General features: G+C 39.2%; 1 protein-coding gene across 1 annotated transcript in view; it reads right to left on the reverse strand.

The window, feature by feature from the left end:
• znrf1.L (zinc and ring finger 1, E3 ubiquitin protein ligase L homeolog) overlaps positions 1-20,469 on the reverse strand; it is a 34,555-nt gene extending 14,086 nt beyond the window's left edge. Inside the window, exon 1 of the mRNA XM_018258064.2 lies at positions 19,380-20,469. Coding sequence (XP_018113553.1) covers positions 19,380-19,707 — 328 coding nt within the window. The 5' untranslated portion in view covers positions 19,708-20,469. The remainder of the gene's footprint in view (positions 1-19,379) is intronic.
• Positions 20,470-20,927: the final 458 nt, after the last annotated feature.

The following is a 20,927-nucleotide window of genomic DNA, read 5'->3' on the forward strand; positions in this document are numbered from 1 at the left end:
AATGCATCATAAACTGGTTTCAGAGTGATACCTACAGTTTTGAAGATATTTTATGCAGAGTATAAAGCACCTCCATGAATTTGTATTGACACATTTCTGTACCTGTTTAATTAAAAGTTTTCTCTTAATACAATGTCCCTGAAATAGCACAGTTGAAATATGCAGACACTGTGCAGTTTGTTTTCCTGTGGGTCACAGAGGTCTATATTAGTCATGTGTGTCCGGCTTTTTACCAAACCACATCTGACCCTAACCCACCTACGCAGAGTATATAAATAAGTAGATGGCAGGCGGAGCATATTATTGTGCAGTAAAGTAGTAGCTGGGTTGGGTCAGGGGCAGCATTGGGCCCTCCCCCGCTTCCACTAGCCTGATGTGCAAGTTTCAGACCAGGCCACACATCATTAGTCTATATTCCCCGTTAATAAAAATTTGCCCAAGATTGTTTAGGTGTTTGAATTGTTTTGTGTATTTTCATATCATATACAGTGGCTATAACCAGGAATGATTGGGAACCATAATTTGGATAACAATCTGCTAAAAATCATTTAAACATGAAATTAACTCAATAGAATTTTTTTGCCACAAATATGGATTCTTGTAGCTAAGTTATTGTAAAGTACCATCTACTGCTTTACCCCTACAAAGAAGAGGACATCATACTTAGATTTGCTTAAAATGGACTTTATGGGGGGGGGGGGGTGACCTCTGTAATTCTATTTTTTGGATAGCTGTTTAAAAGTAAAGGTTCCCATACCTGTATCTTAGGGCCTTTCTTTATTTTAAGATGTTGGCTGTAAAGGAAATAACCTTCTACACAAAATTCAAACAATGCGGTTAAAGCAACACTTCTCTAAAAAGTCTATCCACTATGTGCTCAGGTCACATTTACCCACACCTTAAAGGGATACTGTCATGGGGGAAAAAAATGTTTTCAAAATGAATCAGTTAATAGTGCTGCTCCAGCAGAATTCTGCACTGAAATCCATTTCATATTGCCAATTTCCCAGTTGCCCCAAGTCATGTGACTTGTGCTCTGCTAAACTTCAATCACTCTTTACTGCTGTACTGCAAGTTGGAGTGATATCACCCCCTCCCTTTTCCCCCCACCAGCCAAACAAAAGAACAATGGGAAGGTAACCAGATAACAGCTCCCTAACACAAGATAACAGCTGCCTGGTAGATCTAAGAACAACACTCAATAGTAAAAAACCATGTCCCACTGAGACACATTCAGTTACATTGAGAAGGAAAAACAGCAGCCAGCCAGAAAGCATTTCTCTCCTAAAGTGCAGGCACAAGTAAAATGACCTGGGGCAGCTGGGAAATTGACAAAATGTCTAGCCCCATGTCAGATTTCAAAATTAAATATAAAAAAATCTGTTTGCTCTTTTGAGAAATGGATTTCAGTGCAGAATTCTGCTGGAGCAGCACTATTAACTGGTTCATTTTGAAAAAAATTTTTTTTCCCATGACAGTATCCCTTTAATTTTTACTTTATAAGAGTGTAAATATGGTTTGTATGCACACTTTGTCTAATTACAACCCTATTCCTAAAAGTTGAGACACTGTGTAAAATGTAAATAAAAAGATAATGATTTGCAAATCATTTAAAGCTTATATTTAGGCGCAAATAGTACAAAGACAACACATCAAACGTTGAGCTGAGAAATTTTAAAGTTTTCTGAAAAATATATGCTCCTTTTGAATTTGATGCCAGCAAAAACTAATAATGTTTGTTCCTCATTGTAATCTGGGGGTTTCGTCACCTGCACTATATAATACTTTATTGTTAGATTCAGAGAATCTGGAGAAATCTTTGTACGCAATGTACAAGGCTTCCGCTTAAGTAGTGTTATTGACTTCTTATTACTAATCTCGAAATGTCATGGATGCCATAACCGTTTATCATGGGGCCATACAACTGACCAGAGCAAGCTTTCAATTACAATTAGGGAAGCACCAAATGCAGGATTTGGTTCAAAATTTGGCCAAATCCAAGTGGTTTTTTTTATTTAGCAGGTTTTGGATTTTACTCTGTGTGAATTGGCTATTTCTGCCCATGTGCTGGCAATTTCCTGCAGCACACCATGGGTTTGGATTCGGTCAAATCCAAAAAAAAAGAGGTGGGTTTGATGTATCCCTAATTACAGTATGTCTTCTTTAGTAGTGTGCTCTGGCTTAGTCCATATGTCTATTTATACTCTTTTTTTTACAGGTATGGGACCTATTATCCAGTATGCTCGGAACCTGGGTCTTTCCGTAATTTGAATCTTCCCACCTTAGGTCTACTAGAAAATCATGTAAACATTAAATAAACCTAACAGGCTGGTTCTGCTTCCAATAAGGATTAATTACATCTTAGTTGGGATAGCGTACAAGGTACTGTTTTATAAGTATAAGTATAAGCCTGGGGTGAGAAATGCAGCAGTTTTTGGATGCCGGCGACCATTCTTGGACGCCGGTGAATATTCTTGGAGACTATTCTTGGACACCGGGGACTATTCTTGGGCGCTGGTGACTATTCTTAGACGCCGTCGACCGTTTTTGCGCTTGACCCGAGTATAAGCCAAGGTAGAGGTTTTCAGCATATTTTGGGGGCTGAAAAACTCGGCTTATACTCGAGTATATACAGTATAATGAAGTCTATGGGAGACGGCCTTTCCGTAATTCGGAACTTTCTGGATAATGGGTTTCCGGATAACGGATCTCATACCTGTACTACAAACATGAAAATGGTTTGTAGGGTAATTTGAGGAAGCATTACAACATAGGAGTTTAACTGAAATTATACTGATGTGTCCATATTGCTAAAAACACATAAAAAAAATAGAAAATAAAGTCACAATGTGCATTAATCTAACTACTACTAATTCATTCTTTGGAAGTCCATGCATTTACCTTGATATATATGGTTGTATACTTGAGACTAAAAAAATCTGTATTTTTGAAAATGTATACAAAAACAACTTTTTGCAGAAAAACACACATACAATGTTAATTTTATTGTGTGTGGATGTAGCAACTTATGCCAGGTCAGAAGCACTTTTTATGTAGTGAAATACACACACAATGGAAGAATGCTGCCTGTATGCTTTTATTTAAAATAGTTTCAATTTAGCAGTAAACAATATATAAAATGTCAAATATTGATGCGACCAGGACACCCTGGCTTCTCTATATATGAACATCATGTGCATAGTATAAGGAATCAAAACCCTCTACAATGTCCGGGAACGAGTCAATACCAGGAGAGATGACCCGCATGTTTATTTCAGTGTAATGTTTTAGGGGTACATCCCTTTGTTCAACATATATGGTGAATGAGCATGACCCAAAAGAATTAAAATGAACAAAACTACATGTGAACCAGAAACTTTCAATTCTCCTTCTTTGTTGTATTGAAATAGTTTTTTTCCCTTAATTTTTTGTTCTTTATTGATTGTTGTTTTTTTGTTGTTTAGAAAATAAAAAAAGATTACCTTTAAAAATAAACATAACTGTATTGGCTCCATTATGCCAGCACAGCTGGTGCATCTATGATATTAGAGGCCTAAGGACTACAAGTCTCCAAAGCAACCAGGTAAATGTCTCTTTAGTTGCTTAGCAACCACTGACTACCGAGCTCCAAGGGATTTATAGAAGCAGTGACAGACACCAAAATTATTTAAAACACTAATAGAGAGTATGAAAAATGCACAGCCGCATTTAAAGGGGTGTTTCACCTTTAAGTTAACTTTTAGCATGTTATAGAATGGCTAATTCTAAGCAACTTTTCAACTGGCCTTAGATTTTTATTGTTACAACTGACCCCATCTAAAAAAACAAACGTTTTGTACGACTACAAATGTATTGTTATCTCTACTTTTTATTACTCAACTTTATAACTAGACCCTCTCCTATTCATATTCCAGTCGCATTCATATCATTGCACGGTCGCTAGTGTTATTTGGACAACCAGATTGCTGAAATTGCAAACTGGCGAGCTGCTGAATATAAAGCTAAATAACTCGAAAACCACAAATAAAAAACAATTGCAAATTTTCTCAGAATATCACTCTCAATATTATATTAAAAGTTAACACAAAGGTGAACAACCCTGTTAAGCCCTGGTGTCCTGAAAGACATGTGAATGCTCTAATTGTGTCTGTGCAGGATTCCACATGTGATCAGTTACAGTTATCATGTGATCAGTTACAGTTATCATGTGATCAGTTACAGTTATCATGTGATCAGTTACAGTTATCATGTGATCAGTTACAGTTATCATGTGATCAGTTACAGTTATCATGTGATCAGTTACTTGGAGCTGCAGACTGTAAGCCTTGCCTTGGATAGCAAAGCTTTTTGGGCCAGTCGTGTAACTTGTAACTAGTGTTAAATTGAATGTTGTGCTCTTTAGACAATAAGCATGAATGATGGGAAAGACTGGGAGAAGTAGAGATTCCTACTTTCTATGTCCCTACTTGCTAAAGGGGGGTGAAGCAAGGCTCAAACAGCTGCGACAACCCACTAGCAGCATGACACACTTTGCAGGAATATGTTAAGGAAACTGTGGTCTCCATGGGGTTTTAACTGACATCCTGTTTAATTCAGAACTCTGTATGTAAGCTGTTATCTGTCCTCTGCAAATCTTTTCAATGCACAGCTAGGTTGAGACAGGAAGCTATGACAGCCGTAAGAGACAGCTCTGCAGGGCAGGACTGTGGTTATGTGACAGCTGAGCATAGACAACAGCACGAGGATAGCACCGCCATCTAGATTTCACATTGAACTCACATGTTTGGGGCTTACAAGAAAACAGCCACTGCTGATTTGTATGTCACAAGCAAAGGCACTATAAATATATATTTCTACTATCTCACCTATTCAAGTAACAGAACAGTGGAGATTTATTAAATGGTTTGTTCACTTTTGAGTAAGCTTTTAGTATGATGTCGAGAGTGATATTATGAGACAATTTGCAATTGGTTTTCATTATTTATGGTTTTTGATTTATTTAGCTGGTTGCTAGGGTCTAAATTACCCTATCAAACACGTATTGATTTGAATAAAAGACTGCAATGTGAATAGGGGAGGGTCTGGATAGAAAGAGGAGTAAAAAAAAGTAGTAATGAAAGCTGGAAAGAGTAAGAAGAGGAAGGCAAATAATTCAAAAACTATAAAAAAGAAAAAATGAAGGCCTATTGTAATTGTTGCTTAGAATTGGTCATTCTATAACATACTAAGAGTAAAATTAAAGGAAAACCACCCTTTTAAAGTCAGAATATTAAAAAAAAATGCTACATGTTGCATTCTTGTCATGTGTTTCTTATATCCTCCCCATATACATGTACACTAACCAGACATCAATCTTTGTATCCAGTGTGGACTGGAACGTTCAACAAAAGCCTACTAATACTAATTTTCAATAAATTGTTTTTCCTGTTGCTCTTCTCAGTCACTGTGGAGTGGTAAATTGAGTTCACTCCCCCTAGGCACAGAAATATGCCCATAGAAATGGTCATAAATTGCAATGGTTGCCAGCAAACTGCACGGTCGGTCGCTGGCAGCCTAGAGGATTTGACTGATCTACCTGGGAATCATATTAGTAACATGAAAAAAAAATTCTATGACAACTAATTGTCCTGGTGTTCATAAAAAGCAAGGCACAATTAAATTAATTAAATGGGTACAATTACTATGTTTAAACCCGGTGATACATGCTGTGTTTTTGTTTGGCGAGTGCTCCTCCATGCAAACCCATTATCCAGAAAGCTCTGAATTATTGGAAGGCCATCACCCATTGCAAATAATTGCATTTTTTTTAAAGCGATTTGCTTTTTTTCTGTAAAAATGGAACAGAACCGTGTACATAATCCAAACTATGCTGCATGAATCCATATTGGTGGCAAACAATCCTATTGGCTATATTTAATTTTTTTTAGCACCCAAGGTATGATCCAAATTACAGAAAGATTCTTTATATGGAAATTTGTATGTCCCAAGCATTCTGGATAATATATCCTATACCTGTATAAGTTTGCAAGAGGCATTATTTCTAACCATTAGTTAATGTACCTCTGGGCACTAAGAGCAGCTTTGTAACCTAAGTTGATTTTCAAAAAAAAAAAAAAAAATCCCTTAGGTCCTTTAAGCTAAGCTAAAGAATTTTTCTTTATTGAATTCTAGATTTATTTAATACCCCCTTGGAGAACTTCCTTGACCTAGTTTCAAAAAGACAGCTGCAGAGAAAGTCTTGTCTTTAGGGCCATGTAACAATTGTTAAACCTCTGTGTATAGGCTGCAATGAAACGTAAACCCTATTCCTGCCATGAAGCACAATCCACTTACGGTAAACACTGAGAAGCAGGTTTAAGGTGGTGAAAAGTCTAATTATAATTTTTAAAGGGCCAGAGTTTGATAAATCTCGAAGTACAAATTCAAATTCGAATCAAGTTTGGATAATTCCCAGTTCGAATTTGAGTCTTAACAAGATACAATATACATATAATTCAGTGCTAGAGAGACAGGAGAATTCAAGTCCCATTAAAAGCAAATTAGCTCTGTATTTTCTGCACTAATCATCTTATAGGTAGCACATGGGTCAGGTGATTATTGCTCCCATGAGTGCAATGAATTGTAACCTATGCATTTACACCAGAAAACCCAAACATTCTGTTTTTTAAAAGAGTGATTAGCTTTACATTTCTTTCTAGCTGTGACAGCAATATGTCCATCACGCAAGCCTTGTTTCAGTCCAAAAAATGCACAGGAATATTACAAATAATATCTTGGGTGTTGATATTTAATGGGAAAGTCTAAAATGTTAAAAGGCAGATAGGAAATGCAGTTCCCTACAATTTGTAAGTTGTATTTTCCCAAATTTACAGAAGTATAAATAAGATGGGGGCTGAAATGAGCTCAGGGAAAGTGCAACAGTAACTTATCTCTGAGTAATTTCCTGTTCTGTTTTTCAGCTATAGATGAGAAGCCAAAATCAGTTTCCTGGTCAGTAGATCCGGAAATGATAGAAATAAAATACAAGGTAACACATGTTAAATAACATACCGTTTTTAAGATTGATCAAAGTGCAATATTGCAAGCCCTTGTACTTTTGTTGTTTGTTTTATCTAAACCCGATCTCACCCTGTGCATGTCCTGGGTTGTTAAGTCATTCCTGCGATATTCAGAAACTCCCTGGGGCAGATTCCTGATTTGCAGAATCACTGAAGTTTCCAGAGGCATCACATCCTGTGTTTCCAGTAATTACAGAGCAAAGTTTAGCTACAAAATCTGCCATGATGAAAGCACAAACAGACTATTACCCTGCTTTGGGCTGCAGTACACAACTCAACAGCAATCATTCAGATTAAGATCATGTGCAAAGTTTCTTGTTTCCTTAGTGTTAGTTTGCATCCATGTGCTTTTGTTATGATCACTTCAGCAAATAAAATACAGTACATATTTAAAAGACAAGGAAGTCCAGACTTAATATAATGCCTTTACTATAGCATTTATTTAAGGTCCAAATAACTTACTTTACTTAAGTTTGCTATCAATCTCCATTATAGCTCTTTTTAACATTTATGTGTGCCTTTTATGTAAACACATAGCTCTCTCTAAATGGACCATCACTCACAATATAAGACAAAGACTAGGGGGCAGATTTACTAAAGGGCAAAGTTACTAACGGTGGCGACGATTGGCCAGCTTTACCGGTTTTAGGTACTTTGCCGATTTACTAACGGGCACAGGTGTAACTTTGCTAGTGAAAGAGACAGATGCTAGCGCTCATTCGCACTCTATCGCCAGGCGAATGGACGTTACACAAATTAACCAAGATGCGGATTTTACTGAACGTTACCTCTTTCGCCAGACTTGCCTTCTCCAGCTCAGACCAGGCAAAGTGCATTATAGTGTATAGATCTTCCTCAATCTTCTGTTACTTACATCATATTTTTAGTGGAAAAAGTTTCTAAGTCCCGAAAAACGCGGGCGTCTTTTTTTCAGAGTGATAGCCTGCAAAAGTCCTTAGAAAATGTATGGGGAACCCGATTTCCCGAAAAAAATTTTTTAACATATGGAACATAAACTATACAGTGGGCTCATGTGTAGGGCATTATAGCAACTCTATTTTCTTTATTAAAGGAAAACTATACCACCAAAATGAACACTTAGGCAACAGATAGTTTACATCATATTAAGTGGCATATTAAAGAATCTTACGAAACTGGAATATATATTTAAGTAAATATTGCCCTTTTACATCTCTTGCCTTGAACCACCATTTTGTGATGGTCTGTGTGCTGACCAGAAATACTACAACTCTAACTGTAACAGGAAGAAGTGTTGACACAAAAGACACAACTCTGTCTGTTAATTGGCTCATTAAAATGGCCATTTTCTATTTATGATTACCCAATGGCACATACTAATAGAAAAGTATATTATTATGAAAATGGTTTATTGACATGAAGCAGGGTTTTACATGTTTTATGCAATTACATAGTTGTGTAATGTATTTGCTGCAACATATATGTACATTTAACTTTATAATTTCCCGCCGTATGGAAATTAGCCTGAGCAAAGACCTCTAACGAAGTTTCGCTAAGCATATTGAACATTAACGCATCTTCGCATTGATTGCTGAAGTAACGCTAGCCAAAAAATTTGCCAGCGTTCGGCGCCCTGGACGCAACTTCGCATTTTAGTAAATAAGCGTTGTCTGAGCGAATTTTCGCCTGGCGAAGTGTAGCGATGGGTATGAAGCCGTCGCTGGCGAATTTTCGCAGGTTAGTGAATCTTCCCCTAAAGCGGAGTTTTGCCTCTATATAAATTATGGGAGGGGCTGGGTTGGGTTTATAAATCTGTTGCCATTGCACAGTGATTATTTTTAAGAGCAGAGGCTTGTCCCCCAAAATATTAATCTTTTCACTTTCTGTGACTAAACTAATAAATTATTTGTGCCTGTTGGCCCCAATGAGGTTCTGGTGCTCCGGCGCAGTCAGTGGTTATGAATAAATCAAAACTTAGTCACCACAAATTCTGGACACTGGCATTGTTATCCAGTTCTTCTCCCTCACTTCTTCCCTTGATTTTAGTCATGGGTCCAAATAGAGTTCTTTTTTATTAAACAGTACAAGTTTCCTACAACTCCATTAAAAAAAATATTGCATATTACTTCTCCATATTCTGCATCTCCACCATACTCTGCTTCCTATGCTTTTACCATTTTGTCCTTGTAAGCAAATAGGCAGCTCCCCCTGCACATCCTCCCAGGCTTGTGTTGTTTAGCAGCATAGCCGTCTCCTGGCCCTGTCCTCTACTAACAGACTGATATCCCTGTGGGGAAAGTTCTATGACGCATTGCATATCCCTTCCCCAGCAGAAAGGATGTCACACACTGCTTTAAATGTCCTGCAATTCATCTATTCAATGCCAGCACAGCCTTGCAGAACCAACTGATGGCTTTATCTTAACAGCAATAATGGCACAATGTTGAAAAATATGCAATTATACATGTCCTTATATAGAACTAAACTGCAATCATGCAGTCAAGATCAACTATACAAAATGTAAACATTCCCCTGTCTCTTGCTTGGACAGTATTCTCCAGGTAAAGGCTACCTATGAGTTACACAATGGTTATCTATACAGGTATGAGACCTGTTATCCAGAATGCTCGGGACCTGGTGTTTTCCAGATAATGGAAGTTTCAATAATACCTTAAGTCTGATTTGAAAATTTCTCAAGGAGGTACGTACCCCTTTGCCTGAAAATAAAGTTAATTTTCTCTCACAACAAAATCTCGCAACACACAATCCATTCTCCTCCCGCTCTATTGGACTATCAGACACAATGGTTTTTATTCTTCTGGGGAACATTACTATCCAAACTTCCCAGTGACAAATACACCCTCATCAACAAAAGGCAATTACTCTCCTGTCTGCCAGTGCCATTGCCACCACATTATCATACTTTATTATAATAGGACTACCAGCTCACCACTTACTACTTACTAATTTAATTTACTACTTGGATACTTGGGTCCTTAGTCACCTCAAAAACCTATACAATGACACAGCCACTGTTGCCAGTTTGTAAAATAATACATTTATTTCAAGGAAAACCAGCAGCTATTTATATGAGACACATGGAAATGTACGTGACATTACTTGCAACTAGGATTGCCACCATTTCTGGAAAAAAATACCAGCCTTCCTATATATTTATCTTTTTTACCTACTAATAACATTGGGATCAACCATTATTTTTACCGGCCAGGTGGTAACCCTACTTGCAACCCATCTGGGCCCTAATTTTTAAAGAAATCCAGCACCAATAGAAAACCGATAGAAAAGTACAAAATTAAAAAGTTTCAAAATTGGTTCTCTGTATTTACTTTTTAAATTTGGTTCTCACAATTAACTGTAAGAGGACAAGATATTCAAGCAAATTATGAGTCAACAGATTAGCAGTCAGTATAACAAGCTCATCCTTATCTGAAAACTGCAGACACAGACTGCATCTGGGGGAAGAGATGGGGATTGTGTATACAGAGCACATTACTTTAAACTCTCCTGCCTACAACGAGACATAGAAAATGTAAATGCAACAAGTGTTTGTTTAAGATATGAAAAATTTCAAATTTGTATTAATTTCAAAATTTATTGTGAAGATGTTGAACAAAAGTGCATAAATGGCTAGACATTGTGGGTTGGGTGCAGGTTAAACTGGGGAAGTACACATGAAAATTCACTATCTTGGAACCAGTGACATGCACATAAATAGCATCCTACAGTAGGAACTATTTGCTTTTAGAATCGGCTGCGGGTTAAGGTTTTGCATACCTCCCAACTGTCCCATTTTTCGCGGGACAGTCCCAATTTTGACAGTTCAACCAGCAGTCCCGGATTGTTACTGAAATGTCCCAACATTCTCTTTCATCTCCTGCACTGAGCAGCCAGAAAAAGATACAAAGTTTCTAACTTAATTGGCTTTTGGCAGAGAGCCCAGAATAAGAGGCAGGTAGACGGATACTTTTGTAACAATTTAAGATAAGCAAATAAGTCATTGTAATTATTTAAGATAAGCCAGTCTCTTGGGGAAACTATGACTTGCAGCTTAAAGGAGAAGCAAACCCTAAAGTTAAAAAACCCTACCCAACTACCCTACATAGACCTTCCTCTCTCCTCCCTAGCCTAGCTGCTACCTTGGGCAAATTCCCCTAAGTCTTTACTTTACAGATTCTGTCCAGTGGAGTTCACAGGCGCCATCTTCTTCTCTTTGGTAATCTTCGGAAAGTGCCATATTGGCGCATGCGCAGTTGGAGCAATTTACTGTTTTGCAACAACTGCACATGCGTCTAAACTCCTGCAAATTGCCAAAGTGCTGGTCTCATTCCGAAGATTACCAAATCGGATGAAGAATGCGCCCCTGAACTCCGTTGGACAGAATCTGCACCATGGGATATTTGCCTGGGGTAGCAGCTAGGATGGGGGGGGGGGGGTCTGTGTAGGGTAGACTTTTCTCCTTTAAAGGGTAACTCATTAGCAGAACTGTAATAACATAAAAAACACAAAAATGTTGTAAAATGAACATGGTAGGGGGTGTGGCCATAAAAATGGGCCTGGCCGAAAAATTTCTTTTTGTCCCTCTTTTGATTACCAAAATGTTGGGAGGTATGATTTTGCAGGCTAGGTTCTGGACTTAACATAAAAGTTCCGACAGTTTGGCCTGTATCAATGAAATCGGCAAAACTGGTTGACCAAATCTAGCCATGTACTGTATGATTGGCTTTAAAACTTTTTAAACAAAAAAACCTGCAGGAAGTGGTGCTATGATACCCTGATATACGAGACATCACAAAGTAGCTCCTCCTCCCTTCCTCTTTTGCTCCATACACTGGCAGAGTGCATCAGACAATAAGCTTTTCAAACCTGCCACACCAACCAATATCCTTAGTACATACTGTAGATAATCAGTATTCACCCCAGGAAAAAAACAACCAAGCAGAAAATAATTCAGCCAAGTGAGGGGGGGAATAAATATGTTGTTCCTCAACCCAGCCTGCAAAACAATAACTTTTTAACTACATATGCTGATAAGACTGTATGCTTCAGCAAATACAGTGCACGGTCCTACTGGCTTCAGCAGTAAAGTTTCCAAACAGCCTGTGATTGGGGTTGGTGTGTGGGTGAAGAGGAGCTGGCAGCCAACAGCCAAGCAATGTGCCCAACCAAAATAGCCTGGGGAAAATAATGGATAGTACATAGTTATCCATCACGATTGCAGTCACCATAATGCAGAAAATACATTTTCCAGAGGCAAATTGTTGAACAAAGTAGCTACATTTGATGGAAACAAAAAAACCTTGCCAACTGATTTGTCGCCCGCATTAAAAAAATTGCTACCAGAAAATGCCTTGATGTATGCTAACCTTGTAATTGCTGCAATTAAATTACATTATTGCGATTCGGCTTATTGCAGGAAAATGCGAGCGCAAACATATTAACCAACCAACAATAAGCCAATTCCCTGCAACTAATGTAATTTACATGCGGTAAGGTTAGTGTACAGCAAGCCATTTTTGTGGAAATTGGTTGTCCATGGTAGCAATTTTGTAACACGGGTGAGAAATCTCCCTGTGTGTTATTGGCCTTAAACATGGGAGTGGATCCATTATGCTTTAGTGGTTGTGTTGTAGCCACTGGCACAGGAAACATTGTACAAGTAGAGGGAGAATGGATTCTACTAAATATCATCATGGTCCCTTGACTTAAACATCAATGAAAATCTATAGGCAGATCTTAAACATGCATGATGACCAAAGGACTTCTTGAAAATAGAAGGGATCTGCAAGGAAAGGAAGAAGTGGGCAAAAATCCCCACAACAAAAATGGAAACACTCATATATGAATACATACAGCATTTACAAGCTTTTGTGCCAAACAGGGGTTGTTAATAAATCTATATAACTATGTAAGATCCTGGAACCATGCTCGCTCATGTTACTATTGTTACCAAGGTTCTGCATTGCCAAGGTTAGATGGTTTGTCAGAAGCCATCAAAACTGAAACCAAGTTTCTGGAAATGTTTTCTTGCCTAGAGATGCCGATAGTTATAATTAGACGCTAGCCACCTGTTACATGACAAGTAGTTCAGTTACCCCCCATCCCCCCACACCTCAGATACTGCAGCTCTAGTTACAGACCTTCCTATGAATTCTGACTAGTACTTAAATATTGTATTCTCTCAGTGCCACTGTACAATAACTGCACATGAAAATATGATCAATGCTTTATTTCAATCTTATTAGCAGCTATGCTACCTTCTAACAAGTAGCACAAGCTCTTTGCTTCAAGAATCTACACTCTGAGGAATATTAGAGTAGGTGCTCCCTCAATACTTACAAAACAACATAAACTTGTGTATATGAATACAGGGTCAGTGTATGCATAGACATCTATGATTAGTCTGGCAAGGAATCTACTATGCAGAATTCTTGGGACCTACGCAGATCACCATACTTTAACGCTACTTAAAAAAACAGTCATAAAAAAAAAAGCTCATAGGAATGTCTACAATCAAGTACAACGTACTATTTTATTATAACATAGAAAAGGACTGCATGGGAGATGGCTTTCCTGTATTTTGGAGCTTTCTGGATAATGGGTTCCCAGATAAGAGATCCCATACCTGTCATTTTTCATGTTTATAGATAAGCTGTGCAAACTCCATGAAGCTAGAAGTTTAAACATTCTTATCTTCCAAGGACTTAAGAAAGTCCCAGTAGTAGGGGAACAGGAACGTAGTAACAGGAGCACAGCCTACAAAACAGCTGCAGAATATTTAAATATTTCTTCATAAAAAACACAATAATAAGTGACACACTAAAATAAAAATAAGGAAAACAATGTTTTGAAGTGGAGAGGGAAGGATATTAAGCAGACAATTCTGCTCAGACAACGGTTATACTTATTTGCAATCACTGACCACTTCTTTCATTACCTTGGTTCATGCTCATGTTGAAGTTCTTCTCTTACTTCTGCATTTTATCAGATTGTGCTTAGGGTTTCAAGCAATAATGAAAAATCAGATGATTGGATGGCATAAAAACTCACCCCTGCAGCTGGGTGCTCAAATTCATAGTGCCCATCTAGATCTTTTGGCATAGCAGAGTTTGCTTAGTCAAATTCAGATCTATTGGGCCAAATGGATTCCATATCAAAGTCTCAGATTCACGTGCTACTTGCCAAGTGACAAGGTTCTGCAGCCAGTACCGACAAGCATGACTGTTTCTACCCCAGATCAGCTATTTATGGCCCGTCGCGATCATTAAGTCTGGTGGAACATGGAAATGACGGCCAAGGAATTTAACATCAGAGGTTATGGAAATAAATGTAAGACCAAAGCTAATGAATGAAGTGGCGAGCAATCACATGCAGATAGGTAAAAACACTTGGTAAGACAAATCCCCTACTAACAATGAAAATTATACTGACCAATTATAGATCTTGAATACTAAAGATTAAATAAGTAATGGGAAAAAGGAATCATGATGCTTTGCTAGGTTGCTACACACTTTCTACTACGTTACAGGGTACACTAGCTTTTTAAAGGCCCAGCACTAACAGTAGTAAAAAAAAAAAAAAAAGCAAAAGTTGGGAGAGATTTACAGGTCTACAGGTGCATTTTTCCCATATCAAAACTGGGTAAAAAAAGATAATTCCCATTATCTAGCAAAAGACCAGTCTGACTATCAGTATTATATATCCAGTTTATTGTTTATAATAGTTACAAATGTATTATATTTTATTGTAGAATATCCAAAAAAACTTTTTCAACCGGCCCCTAGCTGCAAAATCTATACATATTCTTCCATGCTGGCTATTCCAGCTGGCTGCATGATACTGAGCTAACACACCCAGATATGACTTTGTTAAAGTGCAGAAGAATACTGGAATTCTAGAATGTCTGTATTCTATCCATTTGAGAAGCCCCCAAATATTGTGCTTTTAAATTTCCCATATTTTTTTTTCATTTAAAAGGAACAGTAACACCAACAATGAAAGTGTTTGAAAGTTATGACAATATAATGTACTGTTGCCCTGCACAGGTACAACTGGTGTGTTTGCTTCAGAAAGACTACTATAGTTTATAAAAACAAGCTGCTGTGTAGCCATTCAAGCTCATCACACTCAGTTGATAACAGATAAGTTCTGAAGAATAACATTGTATACTACAGAGCTTATCTGTTATCTGCTGTATATCTTGTGCCTTTTCTCTTTTTTCAGCTTTGAATGGCTGCCCCCATAGTTACACATCAGCTTGTTTATATAAGCTATAGTACAGTTTTCACTTTGATTTTTTGGTGTAACTGTTCCTTTAAGAAGGTGTACATGAAAGTTAGCTCAGATGGAGTCCATGGTTGGTATTTTGGCCTAGTGATATTCTCTACATTCAAGAATTTCAGCATAATTAAGAATTCTTTCTGAAAATGTTAAAGGTGTGTAGAAAATACTCTTGATACAATCTACACTATCACATAGGTACTTAAGAATCACAAGGGAACAACAAATTGCATGATTTTTATTCATGCTGGTAAGTTCCTTAAAATTCAAGTGACTGATGCCATACACCCACTTCAAAAAAAAAAAAAAAAATGTAAAGAATTTTTACATTTGTAATAATGCATCCAGACTGCTTCTCCTGTTGGGTTTTTTAATGTTTAAATGTTTTTAGTAGCCTTAAAGGAGAAGGAAAGGCTTCGTACCTTGGGGGTGCCAAATGTTAGGCACCCCAAAGTGATTGTATTGACTTACCTGAAACCACGTGCTGTTGCTCCTATCAGCAGAAAACTGCACTGGCAAGGGGTTATACCAGTGAGCCTTCTTTCTTCAAATTTCCCGGGGGAAAAGCATGCGCAGTTGAATGAAATAGTTTAAGTTCAGCTTTAAGTTCTACTGCGCATGCGCAGCCACACAAAGGAAAGAGGTAGACCGAAAAGGATAGCACTGTGGTGCTCACTGGTATAACCCTGGGCCAGTGCTGTTTTCTGCCGATAGGAGCACAGGCCAGGGGTTTCAGGTAAGTCTATACAATGACTTTGGGGTGCCTAACATTTGGCACCCCCAAGTGTACGAAGCCTTTTCTTCTCCTTTAAGAAATGGTGATTTAGACTACAGAAAACTCAGGGTCCCAAGTATTCTAGATAACAGATCCCAGACCTTTGGCACAGTTGCTACATTATGTCTGGAGAGCTAAAGGGTGTTTATTTCTGGTGGATCCTATTTTCAAGAGGTCATGTTATCTAGTGCAAACATAACAACTTTACAATGGTCAGTCAGGTTTCTAGCAGTTCTACAAAGTTGTCAAACGACTACACTATTTTTGTGCCATGGAAAACCACACACGATAGCCTTCAGGAGATATTGTTTTTTGATTTACTGCAAAGATAATGCTAGACAGCACAACAGATATTTAAATTTACAGACTTGTGGGAAATAACTTCTGATATGGTAAGAGAATGGTAGCATGATTTGAAATACTGGGTAAAGGTTTTTGCATTTGCAGATAGATAAATATTTTACAATTTTTTTTTTTCCAGGGACATGAACTATTTTGCTTCTATTTCCGATCATAAACAGCTTCAGGAATCCAAAATGTAGGGTTCTCAGCAGCAGCTGGCATTTTCCCATAATTAAGACGAATCACCACAAGTAATGTAATTTACTGCGATTAACAGGTTAGTGAAGGAGATGGCATTTTTGGGAGATTTGATGCCTGCGGTGGTGCATTTTAAATCTCAGATGACAAGTCTTACTATGTACCATTGCCCTAAATACAGATTGAATCTCTTAAAGTGAAACCAATTACTATGTAGCTATGCTCAACCAGTCCAATCAGGCTTTAGTTTGTGGTCTCACAAGCCACACAAAGACCAGACAGACAATCAGCCACCAAAAGTCTAAACGAGATTGCCAAGAAATGACTTGTCCACAGGCTTCAACTATAGGTTGTATGCTGCCTAAGCACCTAAGCGTTGGACATTTAGTTTGTTGAGAAACCACGGACATCAGTGAGAAATTTAAGGGCAGCAGGAAAAATGCTTTACATTAAAATGATCTTGTCAACACTTTTACAAGAAACAAAAGTTGCATGGATGGCCAGATTTAATTTAGTTGCTATGTGAATTTACATAACCCTGAAAAAAAGTGTAGCTTTGACCACCCTACTTGTGTATCTGAAATAATATTCGCTATACTTTGACAAAGATTTCAAGCGAATCCATCCCAGTTATTTCAAGTGGTCATTCTAAAATGCATTTCTTGGACTGTTAATATAGTAGGCAATGCTGGTGTCCTAGCTTTGATTTCAATAAGGTATCAAGCAGTTTGTGTATTCTTCCCAGTTTCATTCCACACTCCATAAATATACAGGCAAGTATAAAAAGGAGGGGGGAAACAGGGACCACCATATGTAAATATTCCTGTTTACATCATACTAAAAGTTTAAACGGATTTTTAGTAAAATGTAGAGAGGGATATTTTAACAGTTTGCATTTGGAATTCATTTGTTATTGCATGTGGTTTTTCAATGACTTAGCTTTTTGTTAAAGGGATACTGCTATGGGGAAAAAAAATAATTCAAAATGAATCAGTTAATAGTGCTGTTCCGGCAGAATTCTGCACTGAAATCCATTTCTCAAAAGAGCAAAGAGATTTTTTTATATTCAATTTTGAAATCTGACATGGGGCTAGACATATTGTCAATTTCCCAGCTGCCCCAAGTCATGTGAATTGTGCTCTGATAAACTTCAATTACTCTTTACTGCTGTACTGCAAGTTGGAGTGATATCACCCCCTCCCTTTCCCCCCCCAGCAGCCAAACAAAAGAACAATAGGAAGGTAACCAGATAACAGCTGCCTGGTAGATCTAAGAACAGCACTCAATGGTAAAATCCCATGTCCCACTGAGACACATTCAGTTACATTGAGAAGGAAAAACAGCAGCCTGCCAGAAAGCATTTCTCTCCTAAAGTGCAGGCACAAGTCACATGACCAGGGGCAGCTGCGAAATTGACAAAATGTCTAGCCCCATGTCAGATTTCAAAATTGAATATAAAAAAATCTGTTTGCTCTTTTGAGAAATTGATTTCAGTGCAGAATTCTGCTGGAGTAGCACTATAAACTGGTGTGTTTTGCACCACTTTTATGTATATAGAATAAATCTTACTTTCATGAAATACTTGTGTTTTCTTTTTTTTAAGAGAAAGACACTGAAAGGCATCCATGCAGCCCTTTTATAAAGCAGCAGTGATACAGGACCTTTTGCGCACAGGCTAATATTGCTGGTATCATTTTGCACCAGGGCAATGGATATACTTTGGCTTCCCAAGAGAAGAATTAAAATGAAGAGCAGGGTTGCCAGGTGTAATTTACAAAACCAGCCAAAGTCAGCTACAAAACCAGGCCAAAACTAGCCAAGAGGCACTTCAAAAGTAGCACAATATGTGCAGTGAAAAAAAAAAGTGAAAAAAATAAATGAATGTATGTGAAAATTAACAAAATGAAGCAAAATGGGCCAGTTTTGCCGTCACCAGAGGCATAACTACAGAGGGGGCCCAGGAGGTATAGGGACCCCATAAAACCATAACACATATACAATGTCATTAAATATTGGTAAACCAGCTCAACCACTAGCCATTTTGGTGGCCAGCAGATGCCACAAAGTTTTCTGAAATTGAGGAAAATCACTGGAAAATGTGAAAATGCGTAAGAGGAATGGGAGACTGGGGTACAGAGAGCCAAATCTGGTTACTACTGACTTCTACATAAGTCACTCCCATTGCCTCCTGGGTATTGTCGTCTTACACTAAACTTGGCAGGTGGGAAATTGTGAAACAAAAACTACATTACCCAACATGCACTGGGAGACGTAGGCTTGGCACATTATGGCAAGAAAAAAAACTTCAAAAGTGGCCCAAAAAGTAACCCAAATCTGTACCTTGGCTAAAACCAGCCTGGGCTTTACATTAGTAGCCCAATTTGTCTATAAAACCGCCATCCCTGATGAAGAGATGGAAAGAAAAAACAGACAACCCTTTTAACTAGTCTTGTGTAAAGTAAGAATAGGACTGAGGGGACAATGGCAGCAACAGAGAGGCAGCTACTAGTGAGAAACGAAGAACCCCTAGAGGTGACTGTTGGAAGCTGGATGTAGATATTAGAGGCATATGCAGGAAAAGCTGGCTCAAAAGTTGGGGTTCAGAAGGGAGGGAAAGAAGGACGCGTCCATATTGGATCCTATTCATACTGTATGAAATGTGCAGCTGTAGGAGTGAGTGGTAAGGTAGGTGTCCGTGCTAGCCAGGACTGCACAAAGTACATACTCACCGCTGTGCGCCCCTATCCACCTCGGTGTTATGTGTAGAGTGTCCGCCAGAGAAGCCCGGGACCCCAGGTACAGGCCCCCCCGTGAGTCCTCGCTCCCTGAGCTGCCCCCTCTCTCGGTGTCAGGCCCAGCTCGGTATAAACCAAATGGTAGGCCGGGGGCGGGGGGGTCCAAGCCAGAGACGGAGCTGACAGAACGACTTCGCAGGCCCATGGCGCCCCCGGCTCGAAAATGTCCAAAGTTTGATGAGGGGGGCACGGCACTGTCATCTGAAGAAACCCCCGGGAAAGGAGCCCGAGAGCGGGAGGCTGAGCTCTGCTTCCCCCCCATGGGATAGTATTCGCGCTGGTAATAAAGAGGACTGGAGGGCAGCTATAGGAAGAACAGCGCTAATTCGCCAATGAACCCGAAGCGACCTTTACAAAGTGGCCGAGGGCAGGGGTCCATGTGGCGCACAACTAGCCCGGGCCCCGGCAGAGATCAGTGTAAGTCCCGAGCCGGCAGCATCCCTGTCCCTGCCGCAGTGAAGTTTGCTAGAGAAATCAGCTCCCCGTAGGATGGAGGTTCCCTATAGCCACCAGGGGTGCGGCCAGCAGCTACTGAATGGGAAAGCACCCCTGTGTGATCCTCCAATGACCGGCCCAAACAAGAGCTCCCGGCCTCAATCACTAAGCGTCCCGAGGATGCCACACTCGTGTAAAGTCGGCTGTGTGAGGGCACCGGCAGGGTGCAGAGCCAATCCCTTCTCCGGGAGTCCTGGCTACGTGGCCCATCAGACCCGCATCCCTTTTCTTTGGCTTTATTTGTTCCCTGCCAGGCCGGACACATCCATAGGTTTCCTTGGACACTCGGCCGAACTCTCGGGCCCGGATTCTCCTTACTCAGCCAGCAGCTACCGTCCTGTCTCACTCGCTACCTCAGTCTGACTTGCTCCTTGTTGCTGGGCTGTAACAAAAGAGGCCCCAAAGGCGCATGCGCACTCGAGCGAGCTCTCTCCTCCTTCAGTCACTTTCCAGGCCTGCACATGAAGCGTTGGCAGACAAGTAAGAGCTAGTTCATTACTGTGCTCTCAGATAGAGACCAGCGAGGCACACATGCAACGCTCTCTGTCCATCTCAAGGATGAAAGTGAGCTTGTATTCAAATGAACCAAACCCAGCTGCAAAGAAAAGGGTTAATCTTGTTCTTGCCTGTCACACGTGAAAGGGGTTGTTCACCTTTGAGTAAACAGTTATCATGATGATAAAGAGAGGGATAGTCTGAGATCATTTGCAATTGGTTTTCATTTTTTATTATTTGTGGTTTTTGAGTTATTTAGCTTTTTTATTCAGCAGCTCTCCAGCTTGCAATTTCAGCCGTCTGGTTGCTAAGGTCCAAATTCCCCTAGCAACCGTACATTGCTTTGAATAAGAGACTGGAATGTGAATAGGAGAGAACCTGAATAGGAATATAAAGTAGCAATGTGTAGTCTTAGAGCGCATTTGTTTTTAGATGAGGTCAGTGACCCCCATTTGAAAGCTAGAAAGAGTAAGAAGAAGGCAAATTATTCAA

This window comes from Xenopus laevis, chromosome 4L (assembly GCF_017654675.1).
Source record: "Xenopus laevis strain J_2021 chromosome 4L, Xenopus_laevis_v10.1, whole genome shotgun sequence".
Lineage (NCBI taxonomy): Eukaryota > Metazoa > Chordata > Amphibia > Anura > Pipidae > Xenopus > Xenopus laevis.